The sequence below is a fragment of the Oncorhynchus kisutch genome, linkage group LG17 (genome assembly GCF_002021735.2).
Source record: "Oncorhynchus kisutch isolate 150728-3 linkage group LG17, Okis_V2, whole genome shotgun sequence".
NCBI lineage: Eukaryota > Metazoa > Chordata > Actinopteri > Salmoniformes > Salmonidae > Oncorhynchus > Oncorhynchus kisutch.
Window position 1 is genome coordinate 21,516,864 of NC_034190.2, and position 20,287 is coordinate 21,537,150.

General features: G+C 47.0%; 1 protein-coding gene across 19 annotated transcripts in view; it reads left to right on the plus strand.

Moving 5' to 3' along the window:
* clasp2 (cytoplasmic linker associated protein 2) overlaps nt 1-20,287 on the plus strand; it is an 81,889-nt gene that overhangs the window by 24,274 nt on the left and 37,328 nt on the right. For 11 of the 19 annotated variants that reach the window (XM_031793223.1, XM_031793234.1, XM_031793235.1 and 8 more), the window contains exon 7: nt 4,244-4,314. In XM_031793223.1, the coding sequence (XP_031649083.1) occupies nt 4,244-4,314 (71 nt within the window). Of the gene's footprint in view, nt 1-2,988; nt 3,678-4,243; nt 4,315-7,205; nt 7,278-18,595; nt 18,712-20,287 lie in introns of those variants that run through there. The other 8 variants (XM_031793222.1, XM_031793225.1, XM_031793228.1 and 5 more) reach the window with 4 other exon arrangements.

Sequence of the window (20,287 nt, forward strand, 5' to 3'; positions counted from 1 at the left end):
TGTGTGTTGTCTGTCACATGTTGTGATGTTAACTGATACAGACAAACACTGTCTGGGAGAGAACATTCTATTCAGTGAGAGCTTTGTCTGCTTAGGCCTGTTTTAGAGAAGTGTGTGTGGAATGGTGGTGCAGCCAGAGGCCTCGATGACCAGATCACATATCAGGAAAAGGTCAAAGAGAAGGGGGAGTGGGAGATGGACAGAGGGAGAGGCAGAGAGGAGGATGAGATATGTAGAGCTGGGATAATAAAGAGGTGGAAAGGGAATGATTTTGAGAAAGAAGATTGGGGGAGAGAGAGAGAAGTCTTTACATGTGTGCGCTTTGGCCAGGAGTGGAGTGGAGTGGAGAGGGAAGGAGAAGGGTGGAGAGGGAAGGAGAAGGGTGGAGAGGGAAGGAGAAGGGTGGAGAGGGAAGGAGAAGGGTGGAGAGGGGAAGGAGAAGGGTGGAGAGGGAAGGAGAAGGGTGGAGAGGGAAGGAGAAGGGTGGAGAGGGAAGGAGAAGGGTGGATGAGGGAAGGAGAAGGGTGGAGAGGGAAGGAGAAGGGTGGAGAGGGAAGGAGAAGAGTGGAGTGGAGTGGAGAATGAAGGAGAAGAGTGGAGTGGAGAGGGAAGGAGAAGAGTGGAGTGGAGAGGGAAGGAGAAGAGTGGAGTGGAGAGGGAAGGAGAAGAGTGGAGTGGAGAGGGGAAGGAGAAGAGTGGAGTGGAGAGGGAAGGAGAAGAGTGGAGTGGAGAGGGAAGGAGAAGAGTGGAGTGGAGAGGGAAGGAGAAGAGTGGAGTGGAGAGGGAAGGAGAAGAGTGGAGTGGAGTGGAGAGGGAAGGAGAAGAGTGGAGTGGAGTGGAGTGGAGAGGGAAGGAGAAGAGTGGAGTGGAGAGGGAAGGAGAAGAGTGGAGTGGAGAGGGAAGGAGAAGAGTGGAGTGGAGAGGGAAGGAGAAGAGTGGGAGTGGAGAGGGAAGGAGAAGAGTGGAGTGGAGAGGGAAGGAGAGGAGTGGAGTGGAGAGGGAAGGAGAAGAGTGGAGTGGAGAGGGAAGGAGAAGAGTGGAGTGGAGTGGAGAGGGAAGGAGAAGAGTGGAGTGGAGTGGAGAGGGAAGGAGAAGAGTGGAGTGGAGTGGAGAGGGAAGGAGAAGAGTGGAGTGGAGTGGAGAGGGGAAGGAGAAGAGTGGAGTGGAGTGGAGAGGGAAGGAGAAGAGTGGAGTGGAGAGGGAAGGAGAAGAGTGGAGTGGAGAGGGAAGGAGAAGAGTGGAGTGGAGAGGGAAGGAGAAGAGTGGAGTGGAGAGGGAAGGAGAAGAGTGGAGTGGAGAGGAAGGAGAAGAGTGGAGTGGAGTGGAGTGGAGTGGAGTGAGTGGAGAGGGAAGGAGAAGAGTGGAGTGGAGAGGGAAGGAGTGGAGTGGAGAGGGAAGGAAGGAGTGGAGTGGAGAGGGAAGGAGAAGAGTGGAGTGGAGAGGGAAGGAGAAGAGTGGAGTGGAGAGGGAAGGAGAAGAGTGGAGTGGAGTGGAGAGGGAAGGAGAAGAGTGGAGTGGAGTGGAGAGGGAAGGAGAAGAGTGGAGTGGAGTGGAGAGGGAAGGAGAAGAGTGGAGTGGAGTGGAGAGGGAAGGAGAAGAGTGGAGTGGAGTGGAGAGGGAAGGAGAAGAGTGGAGTGGAGTGGAGTGGAGAGGGAAGGAGAAGAGTGGAGTGGAGAGGGAAGGAGAAGAGTGGAGTGGAGAGGGAAGGAGAAGAGTGGAGTGGAGAGGGAAGGAGAAGAGTGGAGTGGAGAGGGAAGGAGAAGAGTGGAGTGGAGAGGGAAGGAGAAGAGTGGAGTGGAGTGGAGTGGAGTGGAGTGGAGTGGAGAGGGAAGGAGAAGAGTGGAGTGGAGAGGGAAGGAGTGGAGTGGAGAGGGAAGGAAGGAGTGGAGTGGAGAGGGAAGGAGAAGAGTGGAGTGGAGAGGGAAGGAGAAGAGTGGAGTGGAGAGGGAAGGAGAAGAGTGGAGTGGAGTGGAGTGGAGTGGAGTGGAGTGGAGAGGGAAGGAGAAGAGTGGAGTGGAGAGGGAAGGAGAAGAGTGGAGTGGAGTGGAGAGGGAAGGAGAAGAGTGGAGTGGAGTGGAGAGGGAAGGAGAAGAGTCGAGAGGGAAGGAGAAGAGTGGAGTGGAGTGGAGAGGGAAGGAGTGGAGTGGAGTGGAGAGGGAAGGAGAAGAGTGGAGTGGAGAGGGAAGGAGTGGAGTGGAGAGGGAAGGAAGGAAGGAGTGGAGTGGAGAGGGAAGGAGAAGAGTGGAGTGGAGAGGGAAGGAGAAGAGTGGAGTGGAGTGGAGAGGGAAGGAGAAGAGTGGAGTGGAGTGGAGTGGAGAGGGAAGGAGAAGAGTGGAGTGGAGAGGGAAGGAGAAGAGTGGAGTGGAGTGGAGAGGGAAGGAGAAGAGTGGAGTGGAGTGGAGTGGAGAGGGAAGGAGAAGAGTGGAGTGGAGAGGGAAGGAGAAGAGTCGAGAGGGAAGGAGAAGAGTGGAGTGGAGTGGAGTGGGAAGGAGAGGAGTGGAGTGGAGAGGGAAGGAGAAGAGTGGAGAGGGAAGGAGTGGAGTGGAGAGGGAAGGAGAAGAGTGGAGTGGAGAGGGAAGGAGTGGAGTGGAGAGGGAAGGAGTGGAGTGGGAAGGAGTGGAGTGGAGTGGAGAGGGAAGGAGTGGAGTGGAGAGGGAAGGAGTGGAGTGGAGTGGAGAGGGAAGGAGTGGAGTGGAGTGGAGAGGGAAGGAGAAGAGTGGAGTGGAGAGGGAAGGAGTGGAGTGGAGTGGAGTGGAGAGGGAAGGAGAAGAGGAGTGGAGTGGAGAGGGAAGGAGAAGAGTGGAGTGGAGAGGGAAGGAGAAGAGTGGAGTGGAGAGGAGAGGGAAGGAGGAGAGTGGAGAGGCAAGGAGAAGAGTGGAGTGGAGAGGGAAGGAGAAGAGTGGAGAGGAGTGGAGAGGGAAGGAGTAGAGTAGAGTGGAGAGGGAAGGAGAAGACGAAGGGGTATCTATGATAAATGTGGGAAAAGGAAAGACTGGGAGGACATGTGATGAGAAGTAGAGAGGGAGGGACAAAGAGAGGGGGAGGGGCAGCTTTTCTCTCCCTGTGCTGGCAGCGCCAACGCCCCTCCCCCTTTTGAAATCTGTGTGCTCTGTGTGGAGGGTTATGTGAAGGGGAACAGCATATCTGCACTGTCACACACACACTGCCCTGCTCCATGTCATACAAAACACACACAAAGCCTTTCCCTGAGATTGAACCTTTTCCGGTGGTGTATGTGTCAGAGATGATGGGTGGTGCTTCGTCGCGTGCCGCGTAATATGCGTTTGTCTCCTGCTGTTTCTTTCTTCCCCGTTCCTCCTCCCTACCTCTCTTGTCCCCTCCCTCTTTAATTTGCTCCCTCTCTCCCTCCTTCGGTCTCTGAGTCACTGCACCATGTTGGATACAAAGAGCAGAGGACTCCAGCGTGACAGTAGGATGGGAGCTACCGCTACGCTACGCAGCAACACACTGACCCATTAATCATCCCGTATGGAAATGATAACGCTATGCTAATTTGGATAACGGCTATGCTAATTCGGGGGATAAATCAATATGGAAATGCTAATGTCGGCTAATTGTTGAGCGGTGTGGAAATGTTACGCAGCTGAGGAGCCTATCGCTAATCGTCAGTAATCAGGAGAGCTAAGCTGTCTGGGGGTTTGACTGCTAGCAGGACGGTGTGTATGCACACACACACACACACACACACTTTTGCTCTGGTCCTATCGTTATTAATCTCAACCTTATCTTTTGAGGTGTGTGTAAGTAATAATGTGTGTGTTTTGTTACAAACAGATGTGTGTGTGTGTGTAGCAGATGTTACAGACGGTCTGTCTGTGACGTCGTGGACTTCGTTAGGATTCCTGCGGTGTTATTGAGATGGTGACGCTCAGCCTGAAGCTCAGAACAGTCTCCTGTTCCTACTCCAACACTCATTAATGGCAATGAGAAGATGTCTGGATGATCAGCATGCTGTCACTATTAATGTGCTCAATAGGAGTAGAGCTGTGTTTCCCCACAGTAATAATAGCCATTTCGGTGTGTTTGTGGGTTGGGGTCAGAGGTGCTGTAGGTTCAGATGCTTCACTTTTGCTTGGGAGAGTCATGTTAGTAGCATGTGAGACACACCCACATTCAGACAACACGTGTTGCTGTTTTCTCTCTCATGTCACGCTATCCAGATTACTCATATGTTGGTGTGTGTGTGTGTATTCTGACGACCTTTCCCAACTCTTGTCTCCAGGTTACAGACAATATACGGCCGTTTTGATGAAGCGTTGAATTCTGGGAACATGGCGCTCAGCCCCAGTCACGGTGAGTCTCTCCCTCCCTCATTTTCATTGTTGCTTTTTTATCTTTGTGTTGTTTGTCCCTCTTTGCCCCCCATGTGGGGCTAGTGCTATGGTCTGGCTGATCTTGTGGCTGTCTGAAGGTCCAATAGGATTACTTGTCTAATCTCTCAGGAGTTTCGTCTCCAGACTTCAGATATCTGGTGTCTGGTTGGACCAAATCCCTGCCTAGCAACACAAGAACTGCTGCTGTTACCAGGCAGTTGGAATGTTTTTTGGTTGTAAAGTTGTAGTTAGGTTTAAGGTTGTAGTTTGGTCGTAAAGTTGTGCTTTTGTTGTATATTTGTAGTTTGGTTATATATTTAAGTAATAAAGCACGAGGTGGTGTGATATATATATATTGCCAATATACCACAGCTAAGGGCTGTTCTTATGTACGATACAACACTGAGTGCTTGGTTACAGCCCTTAGCCGTGGTATATTGGCCATATATCACAAACCCTCGAGGTGCCTTATTGCTATTATAAACTGGTTACCAACATAATTACAACAGTACAAATATTTGCTTTGCCATACCCATGGTGTACGGTCAGATATACCAAGGCTTTCAGCCAATCAGCATTCAGGGCTCAAACCATCCAGTTTCTAATTGTAGTGTGGTTGTATAGTGGTAGTGTGGTTGTATAGTGGTAGTGTGGTTGTATAGTGGTAGTGTGGTTGTATAGTGGTGGTTGTATAGTGGTGGTAGTGTGGTTGTATAGTGGTGGTAGTGTGGTTGTATAGTGGTGGTAGTGTGGTTGTATAGTGGTGGTAGTGTGGTTGTATACTGGTGGTAGTGTGGTGGTAGTGTGGTTGTATAGTGGTGGTTGTATAGTGGTGGTAGTGTGGTTGTATAGTGGTGGTAGTGTGGTTGTATAGTGGTGGTAGTGTGGTTGTATAGTGGTTGTATAGTGGTGGTAGTGTGGTGGTAGTGTGGTTGTATAGTGGTGGTTGTATACTGGTGGTAGTGTGGTTGTATACTGGTGGTAGTGTGGTTGTATAGTGGTGGTTGTATAGTGGTGGTAGTGTGGTTGTATAGTGGTGGTAGTGTGGTTGTATAGTGGTGGTAGTGTGGTAGTGTGGTTGTATAGTGGTGGTAGTGTGGTTAATTTGGTTTGGACATTGGAATTTGATTGTAGAGTTGTTGCTTTTTTGTTTTAAAGATTTGCAGTTGTCTACAATTTGCCTAGTTGTATTGTACAGTTTTTTTTGTGGAGTTTGGATGTAAAAGTTGTAGTTTTCAGTTGTCTACAGTTTGTGTTGTACTGTAATTTGTCTGTTCCTTAGTCAGTATCTCTATACGCAGTCTGAGGTACTTTTATCCTGAGGGGATCACAGAGGGGGTTAAGACATGGGGGGGTAGGTTGCTATAATACCATGTCCAATGGCAGCATGGGGTGGTTAGGTTTAACCCCTGCACTCCCAGGGGTTTCAGTTCGGATCTCTTCAGAGAGGGCACTGAGCTTTGGGCTCCTAGTCCACTTGCAGAAACACTGGAAGGTCAGTCCTAGCTCTCATTCTGTTCCATTCTGATGTGGACTCTGTTTCCCCCCCAAACATTAAACCCAAAGCTCCAACCGGAGGACAGAAGATATGATATCAGTCACACACACACACCATCAGCCAAACACAGCACACACATTTAGAACACAGTAAAGCAAGAGGAAGCCAGACTGCATTGTCAGGGACGAAGAGCACACACACTGACTGTGGGGCTGTTATTATTCTGAAGGCTCAACACAGCTGTTGCTGGGAGGCACAGGGGGAGCCACATAGGGAAGGGGAAAGAGGGAGGCGAGGGATGGAGGGAAGGGAAAGAGAGATCTGCAGTTGTACAAGCCAGAGCTGTGCCTGTCACTGCTTTCCCTGATTCATCATGACAGAGGGAATGAGAGAGAGCAAGCAAATGAAGGAAAACTGAAAAGAGAGGAGAGAATTTCTCTACACACTTATTATGGCTGTCGGAGGCGAGGCATACAGTGAGTGTGTGTGAGTGTAATCTTTGGCTCTGGAATGAAATCCGTTTAGGGAGTTACTCTGAGGTCCTTAAAATGTCTGGGGATAGTTCTTTGTCCCTCCCTCTTCTCTCCCAACTCTCTCTCTCCCTCCCTACTCCCTCTTCTCTCCCAACTCTCTCCTTCCCTGCTTCCTCTTCTCTCCCAACTCTCTCTCTAGTAGTTTGTAGGTCAGGTGTGTGTAGGTAGGACACACGGGTGTCTTTGGTGAGAGAGAGGTTTTATTTAAGACTGTTAGACTTTGGGACTGAAACTCACATTTAAGGTGTGTGTGTGTGTGTGTGTGTGTGTGTGTGTGTGTGTGTGTGTGTGTGTGTGTGTGTGAGAGAGGGTAATGTGTGTCACTGCTGCTGGCTTCTCTCTGTGCCTCACTGAAATGTAAGAACACACACACTCCGCAGTAGTCCTAGTATCCCAGAGTAATTGAGTGCACTGCAAACTGACCCTCAGTAACTTCCATCAGCTGCTTAGTGGTGCATTGTTGAGACACACACACACACACACACACACACACACACACAAGCCCATTCTGCCTCAATGCCTCTCTGTCTCTGCAGAGGATAGTGTGACCCCGTTTCCAGGGTAGCCTGCTTCCACGGTTATGCTGCCATTTTATTATTATGGTCTATCCCTATTCTTGACCTGGAAATGGAACGGTTCAGTGTCTGTGCTGCTTGTCTCCTTGTTTCCTATCCTCATCTCCTTGTTCCATCACCTTGTCTCCTTGTTTCATCTACTTGTTCAATTTGCTTGTTTCCTCTCATCTCCTTGTTTCATATCATTGCATCCTTGTTTCATTGCATCCTTGTTTCCTCTCCATCTCCTTGTTTCATATCCTAGTCTCATCTCCTTGTCTCCTAGTCTCACAGATTTCTATCGTATTGCGTCCATCTCCGAAAAGAAGACAACCAAGGAGAATCATCCTTCGTCATAGTACTGTATTTAAACATACTGTTATGGCATTTTAGGGCAGTATTGCTATCAAGGCATGTCCGGCTCCACGTTGGGTATTTATTGATATCCTCGTCACATACTATGTATTGGCTGTTCATATGTGGAACTGTGTTGGCATGTTTAGTCAGTCGGCTTGTGTGGATTGGATCTGTGTCTGTGTCACACGGGCCTGACTCCTGCCCGGGTGTGAAAATATGTTTATAACGTGTGCTTCTGCAGCTTAGAACAGATTACCATACACACACATGTGATGCTGGTACAGAAGGGCCTCGATGTACTAATCCTGTTCCTGAGTGTGTTGTGTTCCTAGCTAGCTAACATTCTAGTTTCCAAACGAAAGTTTGCTAGTTCGAATCCCCGAGCTGACAGTGAAAAATCTGTCTGTGTCCTTGATCAAGGCACTCAACCCTAATTGCTCCTGGGTATAAGTTGATGGCGGACCCTGGCCTTGACCCCACTCTCCGAGGGTGTCTCAGGGAGAGTTGGGATAGGCAAAAAAACATTTCCAATTCACAAGAGTGTACTAATACAATTAGAGAGTGTACTAATACAATTAGTACATGAGGGAAATAGGGCACATATGAACACACTGCCGTGTGCAGTCAGAGCTCTGTCTCTAGTTTAGTGTGAGTGATATCGCAACTGTCAGTCTTCCATCCAAGAGTCTTCTTCCTTTGTTTTTGTTGTTTCACAGATGAAGGCTAGTGCTGCCCCCCTGTGGACACAAACACATTTTTGCAGAGCATTGACAAAATGCCGGTGTTTTGTGTGTCTGTGAGATGGTTGTGTGTGTGGTCTTGTTCTTCTATTCTAGTGCCCCCCCCCCCCCCCCCCCCCACACACACACACACACAAGGATTTTCGGTACACAAGGATGGCAAAACAATATTCTCCCTCGTGACTCAATTTCTCACTTCCCCATGAGGACAAAGGCTATTTTAAGCTTTAAAGTTACAATTAGGGTTAGGGGTTAGGTTAGTGAAAATAGGATTTTGAATGGAAATATATTTTGTGTGTGTACTCGCATGTAGTTACAATGCTCCACCAAATGTGTGTTGCTTGCTGGGTGGTTTTGTTACGGATTTATTTTTTTGCTGTGTGTGTGACGTTCTCAGAATGTGGATTGTGTTTCCCCTCTTCCCTGCATGGGAATGACTGGGATCATTTTCACCTGTATTAGGGATTGGAGAGTGTGTGTTTGCCTCTGCACGTTTGGTTTGTATCTGAAACCCAAACGTTTTTTTTTGATTGGGGACTGGGGAGTGCGTATATACTTTTTCTTAAAATGGTTTTAGTTCTGCCTGTAGCAGCAAGTAGATATGTGGATTATAACTGAGCATATCACCTCACTCACATTCTATACTGAGTGTATGAAACATTAGGAACACCTGCTCTTTCCATGACAAATCAAATGTTATTAGTCAAATGCGCCGAATACAACGTGTAGACCTTTTTTTATTTGTTTATTTATCCGTTATTTTACCAGGTAAGTTGACTGAGAACACGATCTCATTGGCAGCAACGACCTGGGGAATAGTTACAGGGGAGAGGAGGGGGATGAATGAGACAATTGTAAACTGGGGATTATTAGGTGATGGTTTGAGGGCCAGATTGGGAATTTAGCCAGGACACCGGGGTTAACACCCCTACTCTTACGATAAGTGCCATGGGATCTTTAATGACCTCAGAGAGTCAGGACACCCATTTAACGTCCCATCCGAAAGACGGCACCATACACAGGGCAGTGTCCCCAATCACTGCCCTGTGGCATTGGGATATATTTTTTTTTAGACCAGAGGAAAGAGTGCCTCCTACCGGCCCTCCAACACCACTTCCAGCAGCATCTGGTTTCCCATCCAGGAACTGACCAGTACCAAAGTGTAGACCTTAGAGTGAAATGCTTACTTACAAGCCCCTAACCAACAATAGTTTCAAAATATGAATAAGAAATAAAAGGAACAAGTAATTAAAGAGCAGTAATAAAATAACAATAGCGAGACTATATACAGGGGTACAGAGTCAATGGTAGGGGGCACCGGTTAGTTGAGGTAATATGTACATGTAGGTAGAGTTATTAAAGTGACTATGCATAGATAAAAACAGAGAGTAGCAGTGGCGTAAAAGAGGGGGGGGGGCAATGCAAATAGTCTGGGTAGCCATTTGATTAAATGTTCAGGAGTCTTATGGCTTGGGGGTAGAAGCTGTTTAGAAGCCTATTGGACCTAGACTTGGCCCTCCGGTACCTCTTACCGTGCGGTAGCAGAGAGAACAGTCTATGACTGGGGTGGCTGGAGACTTTGACCATTTTTAAGGCCTTCCTCTGACACCGCCTGGTATAGAGGTCCTGGATGGCAGGAAGCTTGGCCCCAGTGGTGTACTGGGCCGTACGCACTACCCTCTGTAGTGCCTTGCGGTCGGAGGCCGAGCATTTGCCATACCAGACGGTGATGCAACCAGGATGCTCTCTGGTGCAGCTGTAGAACCTTTTGAGCATCTGAGGACCCATGACAAATCTTTTACGTCTCCTGAGGGGGAATAGGTTTTGTTGTGACCTCTTCACGACTTTCTTGGTGTGCTTGGACCATGTTAGTTTGTTGATTTGGACACCAAGGAACTTGAAGCTCTCAACCTGCTCCACTACAGCCCCAACGATGAGAATGGGGATGTGCTCGGTTCTCTTTTTCCTGTAGTCCACAATAATCTACTTTGTCTTGATCACGTTGAAGGAGAGGTTGTTGTTCTGGCACCACACGGCCAGGTCTCTGACCTCCTCCCTATAGGCTGTCTCATCATTGTCGGTGATCAGGCCTACCACTGTTGTGTCATCGTTAAACTTAATGATGGTGTTGGCCGTGCAGTCATGAGTGAACAGGGAGTACAGGAGGGGACTGAGCACACACCCCTGAGGGGTGTTGTTAACTACCCTTACCACCTGGGGCGGCCCATCAGGAAGTCCAGGATCCAGTTGGAGGGAGGTGTTTAGTCCCAGGGTCCTTAGCTTAGTGGTGAGCTTTTGAGGCCAATATGGTGTTGAACGCTGAGCTGTAGTCAATGAATGGCATTCTCACATAGGTGTTCCTTTTTTCCAGGTGGGAAAAGGGCAGTGTGGTGCAATAGAGATTGCATCATCTGTGGATCTGTTGGTGCGGTATGCACATTGGAGTGGATCGAGGGTTTCTGGGATAATGATGTTGATGTGAACCATGGCCAGCCTTTCAAAGCACTTCGTGGCTACAGACGTGAGTGCTACGGGTCGGTAGTCATTTAGGCAGGTTACCTTCGCTTCCTTGGGAATAAGGACTATGGTGGTCTGCTTAAAATGTTGGTATTACAGGTTCTAATGGGGAGAGGTTGAACATGTCAGTGAAGACACTTGCCAGTTGGTCAGCGCATGCTCGCAGTACACGTCCTGGTAATCCATCTGACCCTGTGGCCTTGTGAATGTTGACCTGTTTAAAGGCCTTACTCACATCGACTGCGGAGAGCGTGATCACACAGTCCTCTGGAACAGCTGGTGCTATCATGCTATTTGCATCGAAGCGAGCATAGAATTAGTTTAGCTCGTCTTGTAGGCTTGTGTCACTGGGAAGCTCTCGGCTGTGCTTCCCTTTTGTAGTCTGTAATGGTTTGCAAGCCCTGCCACATCCGACGAGCGTCTGAGCCGGTGAAATACGATTCGATCTTAGTCCTGTACTGACGCTTTTCCTTGTTTGATGGTTCGTCGGAGGGCATAGCGGGATTTCTTATAAGCTTCAGGGTTAGAGTCCGGCTCCTTGAAAGCGGCAGCTCTAGCCTTTAGCTCAGTGCGGATATTGCCTGTAATCCATGGCTTCTGGTTGGGGTATGTGCGTACGGTCGCTGTGGGGACGACGTCATCGATGCACTTATTGATGAAGCCATTGACTGATGTGGTGGACTCCTCTAAGCCATTGGAGGAATCCCAGAACATATTCCAGTCTCTGCTGGCATGTAGCTTAGCATCTTATCATCATGTAGCTTAGCATCTTTTCATCATGTAGCTTAGCATCTTATCATCATGTAGCTTAGCATCTGCTTCATCTGACCACTTTTTTATTGATCTTGTCACCGGTGCTTCTTGCCTTCATTTTTGCTTGAAAGCAGGAATCCGGAGGATAGTTTCTGTCAGATTTGCCAAATGGAGGGTGAGGGAGAGCTTTGTACGCGTCTCTGTGTGGAGTAAAGGTGGTTTAAAGTCCCCGGCCACTCGGAGCGCTGCCTCTGGATGAGTGTTTTCCTGTTTACTTATGGCGGAATACAGCTCATTCAGTGTGGTCTTAGTGCCAGCATCAGTCTGTGGTGCTATGTAGATGGCTACAAAAAATACAGATGTAAACAGACTGACCAGGTGAATCCAGGTGAAAGCTAGGATCCCGTATTGATGTCACTTGTTAAATCCACTTCCATCAGTGTAGATGAAAGGGAGACAGGTGAAAGAAGGATTTTTAAGCCTTGAGACAATTGAGACATGGATTGTGTATGTCTACCATTCAGAGGGTGAATGGGCAAGACAAACCATTTGAACAGGGCTTGAATGTCAGTTGCCTCAGTTGGTAGAGCATCGCGCTTGCAACGCCAGGGTTGTGGGTTCGATTCCCACGGAGGACCAGTATGAAAAATGTATCCACTTACTACAGTAGGTCGCTCTGGATAAGAGTGTCTGCTAAATTTTTATATTTTTATATATATATATATTTTTTTTTAACCTTTATTTAATTAGGCAAGTCAGTGCAAATTCTTATTTACAGTGACTGCCTAGGAACAGTGGGTTAACTTCATTGTTCAGGGGCAGAATGACAGATTTTTACCTTGGCATCTCAGGGATTCGATCCACCAACCTTTCGGTTACTGGCCCAATGCTCTGACTGCTAGGCTACCTGCTGCTCCAATGACTGAAATGTAAATGTAAACTGCAACGCTGCTGGGGTTTTCACACTTAAGTTTCCCCTTGTGTATCAAAAGAATGGTCCACCACATCCAGCCAACTATGGGGAATGTTTGGAGTCAACATGGGCCAGCCTCCCTGTGGAACACTATCGACACCTTGTAGAGTCAACATGGGCCAGCCTCCCTGTGGAACACTATCGACACCTTGTAGAGTCAACATGGGCCAGCCTCCCTGTGGAACACTATCGACACCTTGTAGAGTCCATGCCCTGACGAATTCAGGCTGCTCTGAGGGCAAAAGGTGCAACTCAATATTAGGAAGGTGTTCCTAATATTTATACACTCAGTGTCTATCAGGGGTCAAAATGAATTTGCTGCCCAGAAACATGTCAGTTATTTGAAAATGTATAGTTCAATTATAATTTACACATTTTATCAAATTGTAGATGTTCAAGTGTGGCCTGGAGTGTTTTTTTTTTTTTATTAAAAAAACAAACAATGTAATCCCCAAAAGGTCATTTATTTTGCGTGCCGGATGCAGCCTGTGTGTTGTAGTTGGCCTATCCCTGCTCTCTATCATCCTTCTTGTCATTTCATTCTCTACTTTTCTGTCTCTTGGCCTCTGCCTTTCTTACCTTCTGTCTATTTGACTCAAAAATGGAGGGCATACCTTACAGCCGTATCCATGGCAACACTCCTCAGTGGAGTGTGTGTGCGCCCACCTTGTTGCGTGCTATGGGGGTTTTTGTTGATGTGACAGAGCTGTGATTTTAATTCTGATTCTCACATTAAAGAGATTCTCCGGTATTTTTGTATACTTTTTCGCCAGTAGTTCTAAAAGTAGCACTCCCGAGCCAAAAGTGGTCCCCTAAAGTTGCATACTACATCACCTATGTTCAGATACACTACATGGCCAAAATTATGTGGACACCTGTTTGTTGAACATCTCATTCCAAAATCATGGGCATTAATATGGAGTTGGTCCCCCCCTTTTCTGCTATAACAGACTCCACTCTTCCAGGAAGGCTTTCCACTAGATGTTGGAACATTGCTGCGGGGACTTGCTTCCATTCAGCCACTAGAGCATTAGTGAGGTCAGGCACTGATGTTGGGCGATTAGACCTGGCTCGCAGTCGGCGTTCCAATTCATCCCAAAGGTGTTCTGTCGGGTTGAGGTCAGGGCTCTGTGCAGGCCAGTCAAGTTCTTCCACACCGATCTCAACAAACAATTTCTGTATGGCCCTCACTTTGTGCACAGGGGCGTTGTCATGCTGAAACAGGTGTGGGCCTTCCCCAAACTGTTGCCTCAAAGTTGGAAGCACAGAATCATCTAGAATGTCATTGTATGCTGTAGCGTTTAGATTTCTCTTCACTGAAACTAAGGGGCCTAGCCCGAATCATGAAAAACAGCCCCAGACCATTATTCCTCCTCCATCAAACTTTACAGTTGACACTAGAGCATTGGGGCAGGTAGCATTCTCCTGACATCCACCAAATCCAGATGTATCTGTCAAACTGACCGATGTTAAAGAGTGATTCACCACTCCAGAGAACACGTTTCCACTGCCCCATAGTCCAATGAAGCTCCCAATGAACAGTTCTTGTGCTGACGTTGCTTCTAGAGGCAGTTTGGAACACGCTTCAGCATTTGGGGTCCCCTTCTGTGAGCTTGTGTGGCCTACCACTTCATGGCTGAGCTGTTATTGCTCCTAGAAGTTTCCACTTCACAATAACAGCACTTACAGTTGACTGGGGCAGCTCTAGCAGGGCAGAAATGTAACAAACTAACATGTTTGAAAAGTGGCATCCTATGACGGTGTCATGTTGAAAGTCAATGAGCTCTTCAGTAAGGCCATTCTACTGCCAATGTTTGTCTATGGAGATTGCATGGCGGTGTGCTTGATTTTTATACACCTGTCAGCAATGAGTGTGGCAGAAAAAGCTGAATCCACTAATTTGAAGCTGTGTCAACATACTTTTGGCCATGTAGTGCCACGTCATTGCTCTCTCTCTCTTTCTCTGCTGTGTCCACTGAGCCATTGGGCCCGCCCAACAACTTCATTGGATAACGCTGAGCAGGCACTTCTAGCTGTCACTCAAATGCAAGGAGAGGAAACTCATTGGCTAGAACTCAAATTGCTAGGGGGCTGGCCCACGTGGGGGGGAAATGTAGGGAAAATGGTTGCTTCAAACTAGGGATTTCATGGCTAATTGAGGTAAGATGGTAATTCTGGTCATAGATTATGCATGTAAGAAATACACATTGACACATCCTGCCCAAAGCGGGAGGTAAAAAAAATTAATACAAATTAAAACTTTATCAGTCGCAAAAGTACCGTGTCTTTAAGGTTTACATATTGACACCAAACCACTATTCCCATTCCTCTCTGCCCAGTGCTGATTCCCTGAAGTCTGCCCATCCCCTCACTTTAAAAGCATTGGATTGGTGTAAGCATGAGGGAAATTCCACCATAGCTACTGTAGCGTGACTCAATCTACCCAGAGAGGATAGAGAAAGCTCTAATAGACAGACCCACATGTGCAGTGGTTCCTCAATTAAAAGTTTCAAGGTTATACCACAGCACATTGAAGTAAATTGTGGTATAGTACCTTGTATTGCGTCACTGGGTCATTGCACCAGACCACCGCAAGGGGGAGTTAGACCTCTGATTAGGCTTTTGGATTTAGCGTCTGGGTACCAACACTTTACACCAATGTGTCTCTCTCCTCGCTGAATGAGTGACATCAATGAATGGACGATAGAAAACAGATAGAAACGGATCATTTTGCTGATCATTCAAATTCAATCGTGAATTATGAGGATGAAGAAGAGGGTGATTGAATTAAGAACAATAGTGTAAGAATTGTTCTTCCTCTGTCCCGCATGCACAACCACACCTGAAAAATACCATTTTTTTTTTCTTTCTCCTTTGTCAGAAGAAGCTGTAACTGGACTGTAGCCTACTACATCCATATCATAAAAAAACATTTATGGTTGATCCGAAAAAGGGTCCGGAGGCTCCGTATGGAGGGTGTGATGCAATTGCGGAGCCTCCAGAGGCATGCAGACGCCAAATTGAGCTCCGTACTGCATCATCGTGCGCATCCCACATTTGTTAACAAAGCGGAGGGCTCTGAATGGTTGATGGTAGGTGAGGGTGGAAGGTCCTGTATAAACACAAACTCACTTCCTTCACAACAACTCTGCACTGCTCTGTGAAGTGCAAGAGGTATGGATGCCCAGACTTCTGCAGAGATTTCACTGTAAATGCTGCACAGCCCAGGCAGACGTCAGATTGACCATTCGGCACCTTTAACTTTTGTTACACTAATATTTTTTATTGTAAGAGAAACGGATATGTTCTGTTATGTTCTACGATATTCTTACTGTAAAATATACATTTTGTGTTGACAGAATATACGAGACCGATGTCTGCTAAATGAACAATGGCGTAACCATATAGCCTCGGCTACTAAGCAGAGAAATTATAACAGAATAAAATAGAATACATCCACTCAAGTTTCTTCAACTGTCTTCTGACTGTGAGTAGAGCGATGTTGATGTCGTGATGCCAGCAGATTCCTGATGGCCTTTGCCGATCGCTCTTCTTCTTCCATCAGTGACTCTTGGTTGAATAGTCTCACTGGAAATGGAATACAAAGTAAAAATGTGCAGCAAACAGTAAAGACCAGCAATAGATTTCGTCTTTACATAGCAAGGCCACATTGGGGGAGTGCCAGACTGCTTTGACGGATAGTCACGTGTTGAAGGGGGCGAGGGACGAGGTGATGGAGGCACGATCCAGCCAGGCACACCTGTGAACTCTGGAACGCCACCTGCAACAGGCAGAGGCAACAACCGTGGCGGGTTTGATAGGTCTGAAACAGTTTACGCCTTGATTAAAGCCATTAAATTGGACAATAACCAGCCGAAACTCTCATAATAGCTGACTTGCATGAGAAAATTCCCCAATTTCTGTTTCTTTGTGTCTACAAAAACAACAACATTTGTTAAATGTGCTGCATGGTCAATCTGAAGTCTGCACTGGCCGGTGATACGCCATCTGCAGAAGTCAGGGCATTCACACTTCCTGCGCTTCATGTACCTGCTGAGCAGACCTGTTGTCAAGGAAGTGAGTTTGTGTTTATACAGGACCTCCCGCTCCCACCTACCATCAACCAATCATTTCAATACAGAGCTTTACGGAGCCCTACACATTGTTACAACATTTGGGAGGTGCACAGCAATGCGGTATGGAGCTCGATTTTCCTTTTTTGGGTGGAACAGAAACACCATTAATTAAGCTAAAATATCAGGAATAAATTGTAAATATAAAGGCAAGGATAAGCTTATTTTCATAAAGATAATGGAATAGCCTACATAATCTCAAACCGCTACAGGTAGTTGTGTTATTGGGTTGGTTCCTGATGGTTTTGTCTCACTGCTCTTCTCCCAAGAGGATACGTCTCTCCAGGTTGTCATGGAAACAGCCTGAACAGTGCTCACCATGAATGATCCCTCCCTCTTTTCCTTCTCTCTCTCTCCTTTCTATTCCTCCCTTTTCTCTCTCTACAAATCTTTCTCTGTCCTCCATCTTGCTCTCCCTCATTTTCACTCTAAAGCTCCCTTTCCCCATCTCTCTCTCGCGCTCTCTCTTCGCTGGCGCTCTCTCTCTCTCGTGCTCTCTTCGCTGGTGCTCGCGCTCTCTCTTCGCTGGCTCTCTCTCTCTCTCACGCTCTCTCTCACGCTCTCTCTTCGCTGGCTCTCTCTCTCTCGCTCTCTCTCTCGCTCTCTCTCTCGCTCTCTCTCTCGCTGGCTCTCTCTCTCACGCTCTCTCTCTCGCTCTCTCTTGCTGGCTCTCTCTCGCTCTCTCTCTCGCTCTCTCTCTCGCTCTCTCTCGCTCTCTCGCTCTCTCGCTTGCTCTCTCTCTCGCTCTCTCTCTCTCGTGTCTTTGCTCCTCCGTCCTTGACAGAGATTCGCCCTCCTAAGGGGGCTGTGTCACTGTTAAAGCACCGCTGTAAGTGCCTTTCGCAACTGATTAGCATCATCAGGCAGCTTTATTTATTTGAATGTACAAAGAAAATTGGGAGTAGATCAACTTTAATATTATTGGTTGTATCAATGTAATTGTTTGCATGATTTCTAATTCAACTTTCTTTTTTATTTAAACATTTCCATCCCTACACTGATTGGAGTAAACAAATGGACAACCTTACTACTTCTAACATATATTTTGCTCACATCTATAGTACCTGTAGTTAAGTAATGATACATTCCTAATTGGATATTCATCCACATTGACCGCCTATCCACCATTCATTCTGATGTTAACTCCACCCCCCCACGATGTCCACAGATTAACCCATCTTTCCCAGTATAATGCCATTATGCTATTTCCTATTGCAATGCATCAAGCAGAAACTCAATGTGATGTATATTAACTTTGAGTCTGTCTTCCAATCTAGACTCATTAAACACCAGTTGACTGGTTGTTACCACTTGAAATGGATAACACTCTAAATTCTATAGCTGTGTGCATTTACAATGACTCCTGGCTGGGATATTTCATCCACAGTCCATCACTCAAACAATTTTGGAGACAAATACTTTTTTAAAGAAAGGGATATAGAAAAGGGTTAATATAGTTGTCATAGCGGTGTAATAAGGGTTAATATAGTTGTCATAGAAGCGTAATAAGGGTTGTTGCAGTGTCTCTGCATCTTCTCTCATTAAGTGTTAGGTCACTGAACCCTGACCTCTGATCCCAACACCCTAACACACTCCGACCTGAGATGGAACTGCGATTGAGGTTATGTGTGTGGGTGGGTGGAGCCTCTCTACACACACTCAAAAAGCAGGTTTCAGCTGGAGGGATGTTATCCTCCTCACTCCTCCCCTCTGCCTTCCTCTCAGCCCTGATCTGTCCATCTCTACACCTCCACAGCCACTATGGCCCACTCAGCCTTTGTTCTCTCTCTATCTGTGTGTGTGTGTGTGTGTGTGTGTGTGTGTGTGTGTGTGTGTGTGTGTGTGTGTGTGTGTGATGGATATGTGAAATATGATTAGACACTGTAAAGTGTGTGTGTGTTAAGCTGTCAATGCTGCGGTGTGTGTTTGGGTGTGTATGTCGATGGTAATGAGTTTAGCTGCTGTGAGGGAGGCTAGAGAAACCCAATTAATATTCTGGGGGCGTCACACACACTCTCCTTCCTCCTCACTGGCTGCTACACCATGATGTCATCTCTGCACTGATTGGCTGCCTGGCCACGGAGGAAAGGAGGGGAGAAGAGCTATCGAGCGAATGAGAGATGGAGAGAGAGGGAGGAGAGAGAAAATGCCGGCAGTGGTGTGGGTGGAGGGTTTTTCGGATGGCAGTTAAGGTTTGTGTATCTAGACCTATTTTGAGGGGTGTGTGTGTTGGGGTACTGGTCTGAGAAGAGGGGGGCGCCATAAAACCACGCCCTCCTGGAGGCATGAGGCGCCTCATCTGCAAACGCATCTGTGACTGTGAGTGCAGGGCTGGGCCCACCGTGTGTGTGTTTCTGCTTCTGCAGGAGCATCAATTAGAGCTGCTTTTAGCTGGTGTACCTCTGTGTGAATGAGGGTTGGTTGTGTTTGTTGGTGTGTGCATGATCCGCATGCATGTAGTCTGTTGGTGTGTGTCCGTCTTACTTGACATTGTGCGTCTGTGTGTAGGGTGGTGGCTTTGGCGCATTTCTCAGCCCTGTGCGGTGGTTGTCAAAGCGACTGAGTGTGTCTGCGTTTCTCTGCCAGCGCTTTCATCTCTGCTGCACGGCTAGAGGTGTGTTTGGAGGGGGCTCTAATAACACACAGGGTGATGCTTTGAGGCACATGGAGGTGTCTCTCCCATGCTGTGGATTGCTGGTGTGTGTTTTGGTGTGAATGTATCTGTTGTATGTCATCATGATCTCAGGGTCTATCAGCTAGAAAACGTTTTCTGTTAGTGATTATTGTGTAGTTGGTCAGTGTGTGTTCGTGTATTGCCTGCATTAGCTACTTTCCCTGCAGCCAGTGGCCTCTGTTTCTGTCATTACTATTGATCACTGATCAGCACTGACTTTGCTATTTTCTTCCGCCAAGACCTTTCCTCCTTCTCTCCTCCTCTTCTCTCCTCTTTCCACTCCTCCTCTCCTCCTCTTCTCTCCTCTTTCCACTCCTCCTCTCCCTCTCGCTCCTATTTCCACTACTCCTCTCTCCTCCTCCTTTCACTAACTACTTTAATAACAGAAGGGTGAAATGATAAAATGTCATCAAAGATATGTATGATAACAATGTTACTACAGTATTATGATTAGAGGTCGACCGATTAATCGGAATGGCCGATTACAAGTTTTCATAACAATCGGAAATCGGGTGTTTTTGGGCGTCGATTTTTATTATATATATATATTTATTATTATTATTTATACCTTTTTAAAGGTATAAGAACACAATCTTATTTTCAATGACGGCCTAGGGGTTAACTGTGGGTTAACTGCCTTGTTCAGGGGCAGAACGACAGATTTTCACCTCGTCAGCTCGGGGGATCCAATCTTGCAACCTTACAGTTAACTAGTCCAACGCAATAACGACCTGCCTTTCTCTCGTTGCACTCCACAAGGAGACTGCCTGTTACGCAAATGCAGTAAGCCAAGGTAAGTTGCTAGCTAGCATTAAACTTATCTTATAAAAAACAATAAATCATAATCACTAGTTAACTACACATGGTTGATGATATTACTAGATATTATCTAGCGTGTCCTGCGTTGCATATAATCTGACTGAGCATACAAGTATCTGACTGAGCGGTGGTAGGCAGAAGCAGGCGCGTAAACATTAATTCAAACAGCACTTTCGTGCGTTTTGCCAGCAGGTCTTTGTTGTGCATCAAGCATTGCGCTGTTTATGACTTCAAGCCTATCAACTCCCGAGATGAGGCTGGTGTAACCGAAGTGAAATGGCGCGCGCTAACTAGAGGGACGGAAGCTATACTGTTACACTGGTAATACTAAAGTGCCTATAAGAACATCCAATAGTCAAAGGTTAATGAAATACAAATGGTATAGAGGGAAATAGTCCTATA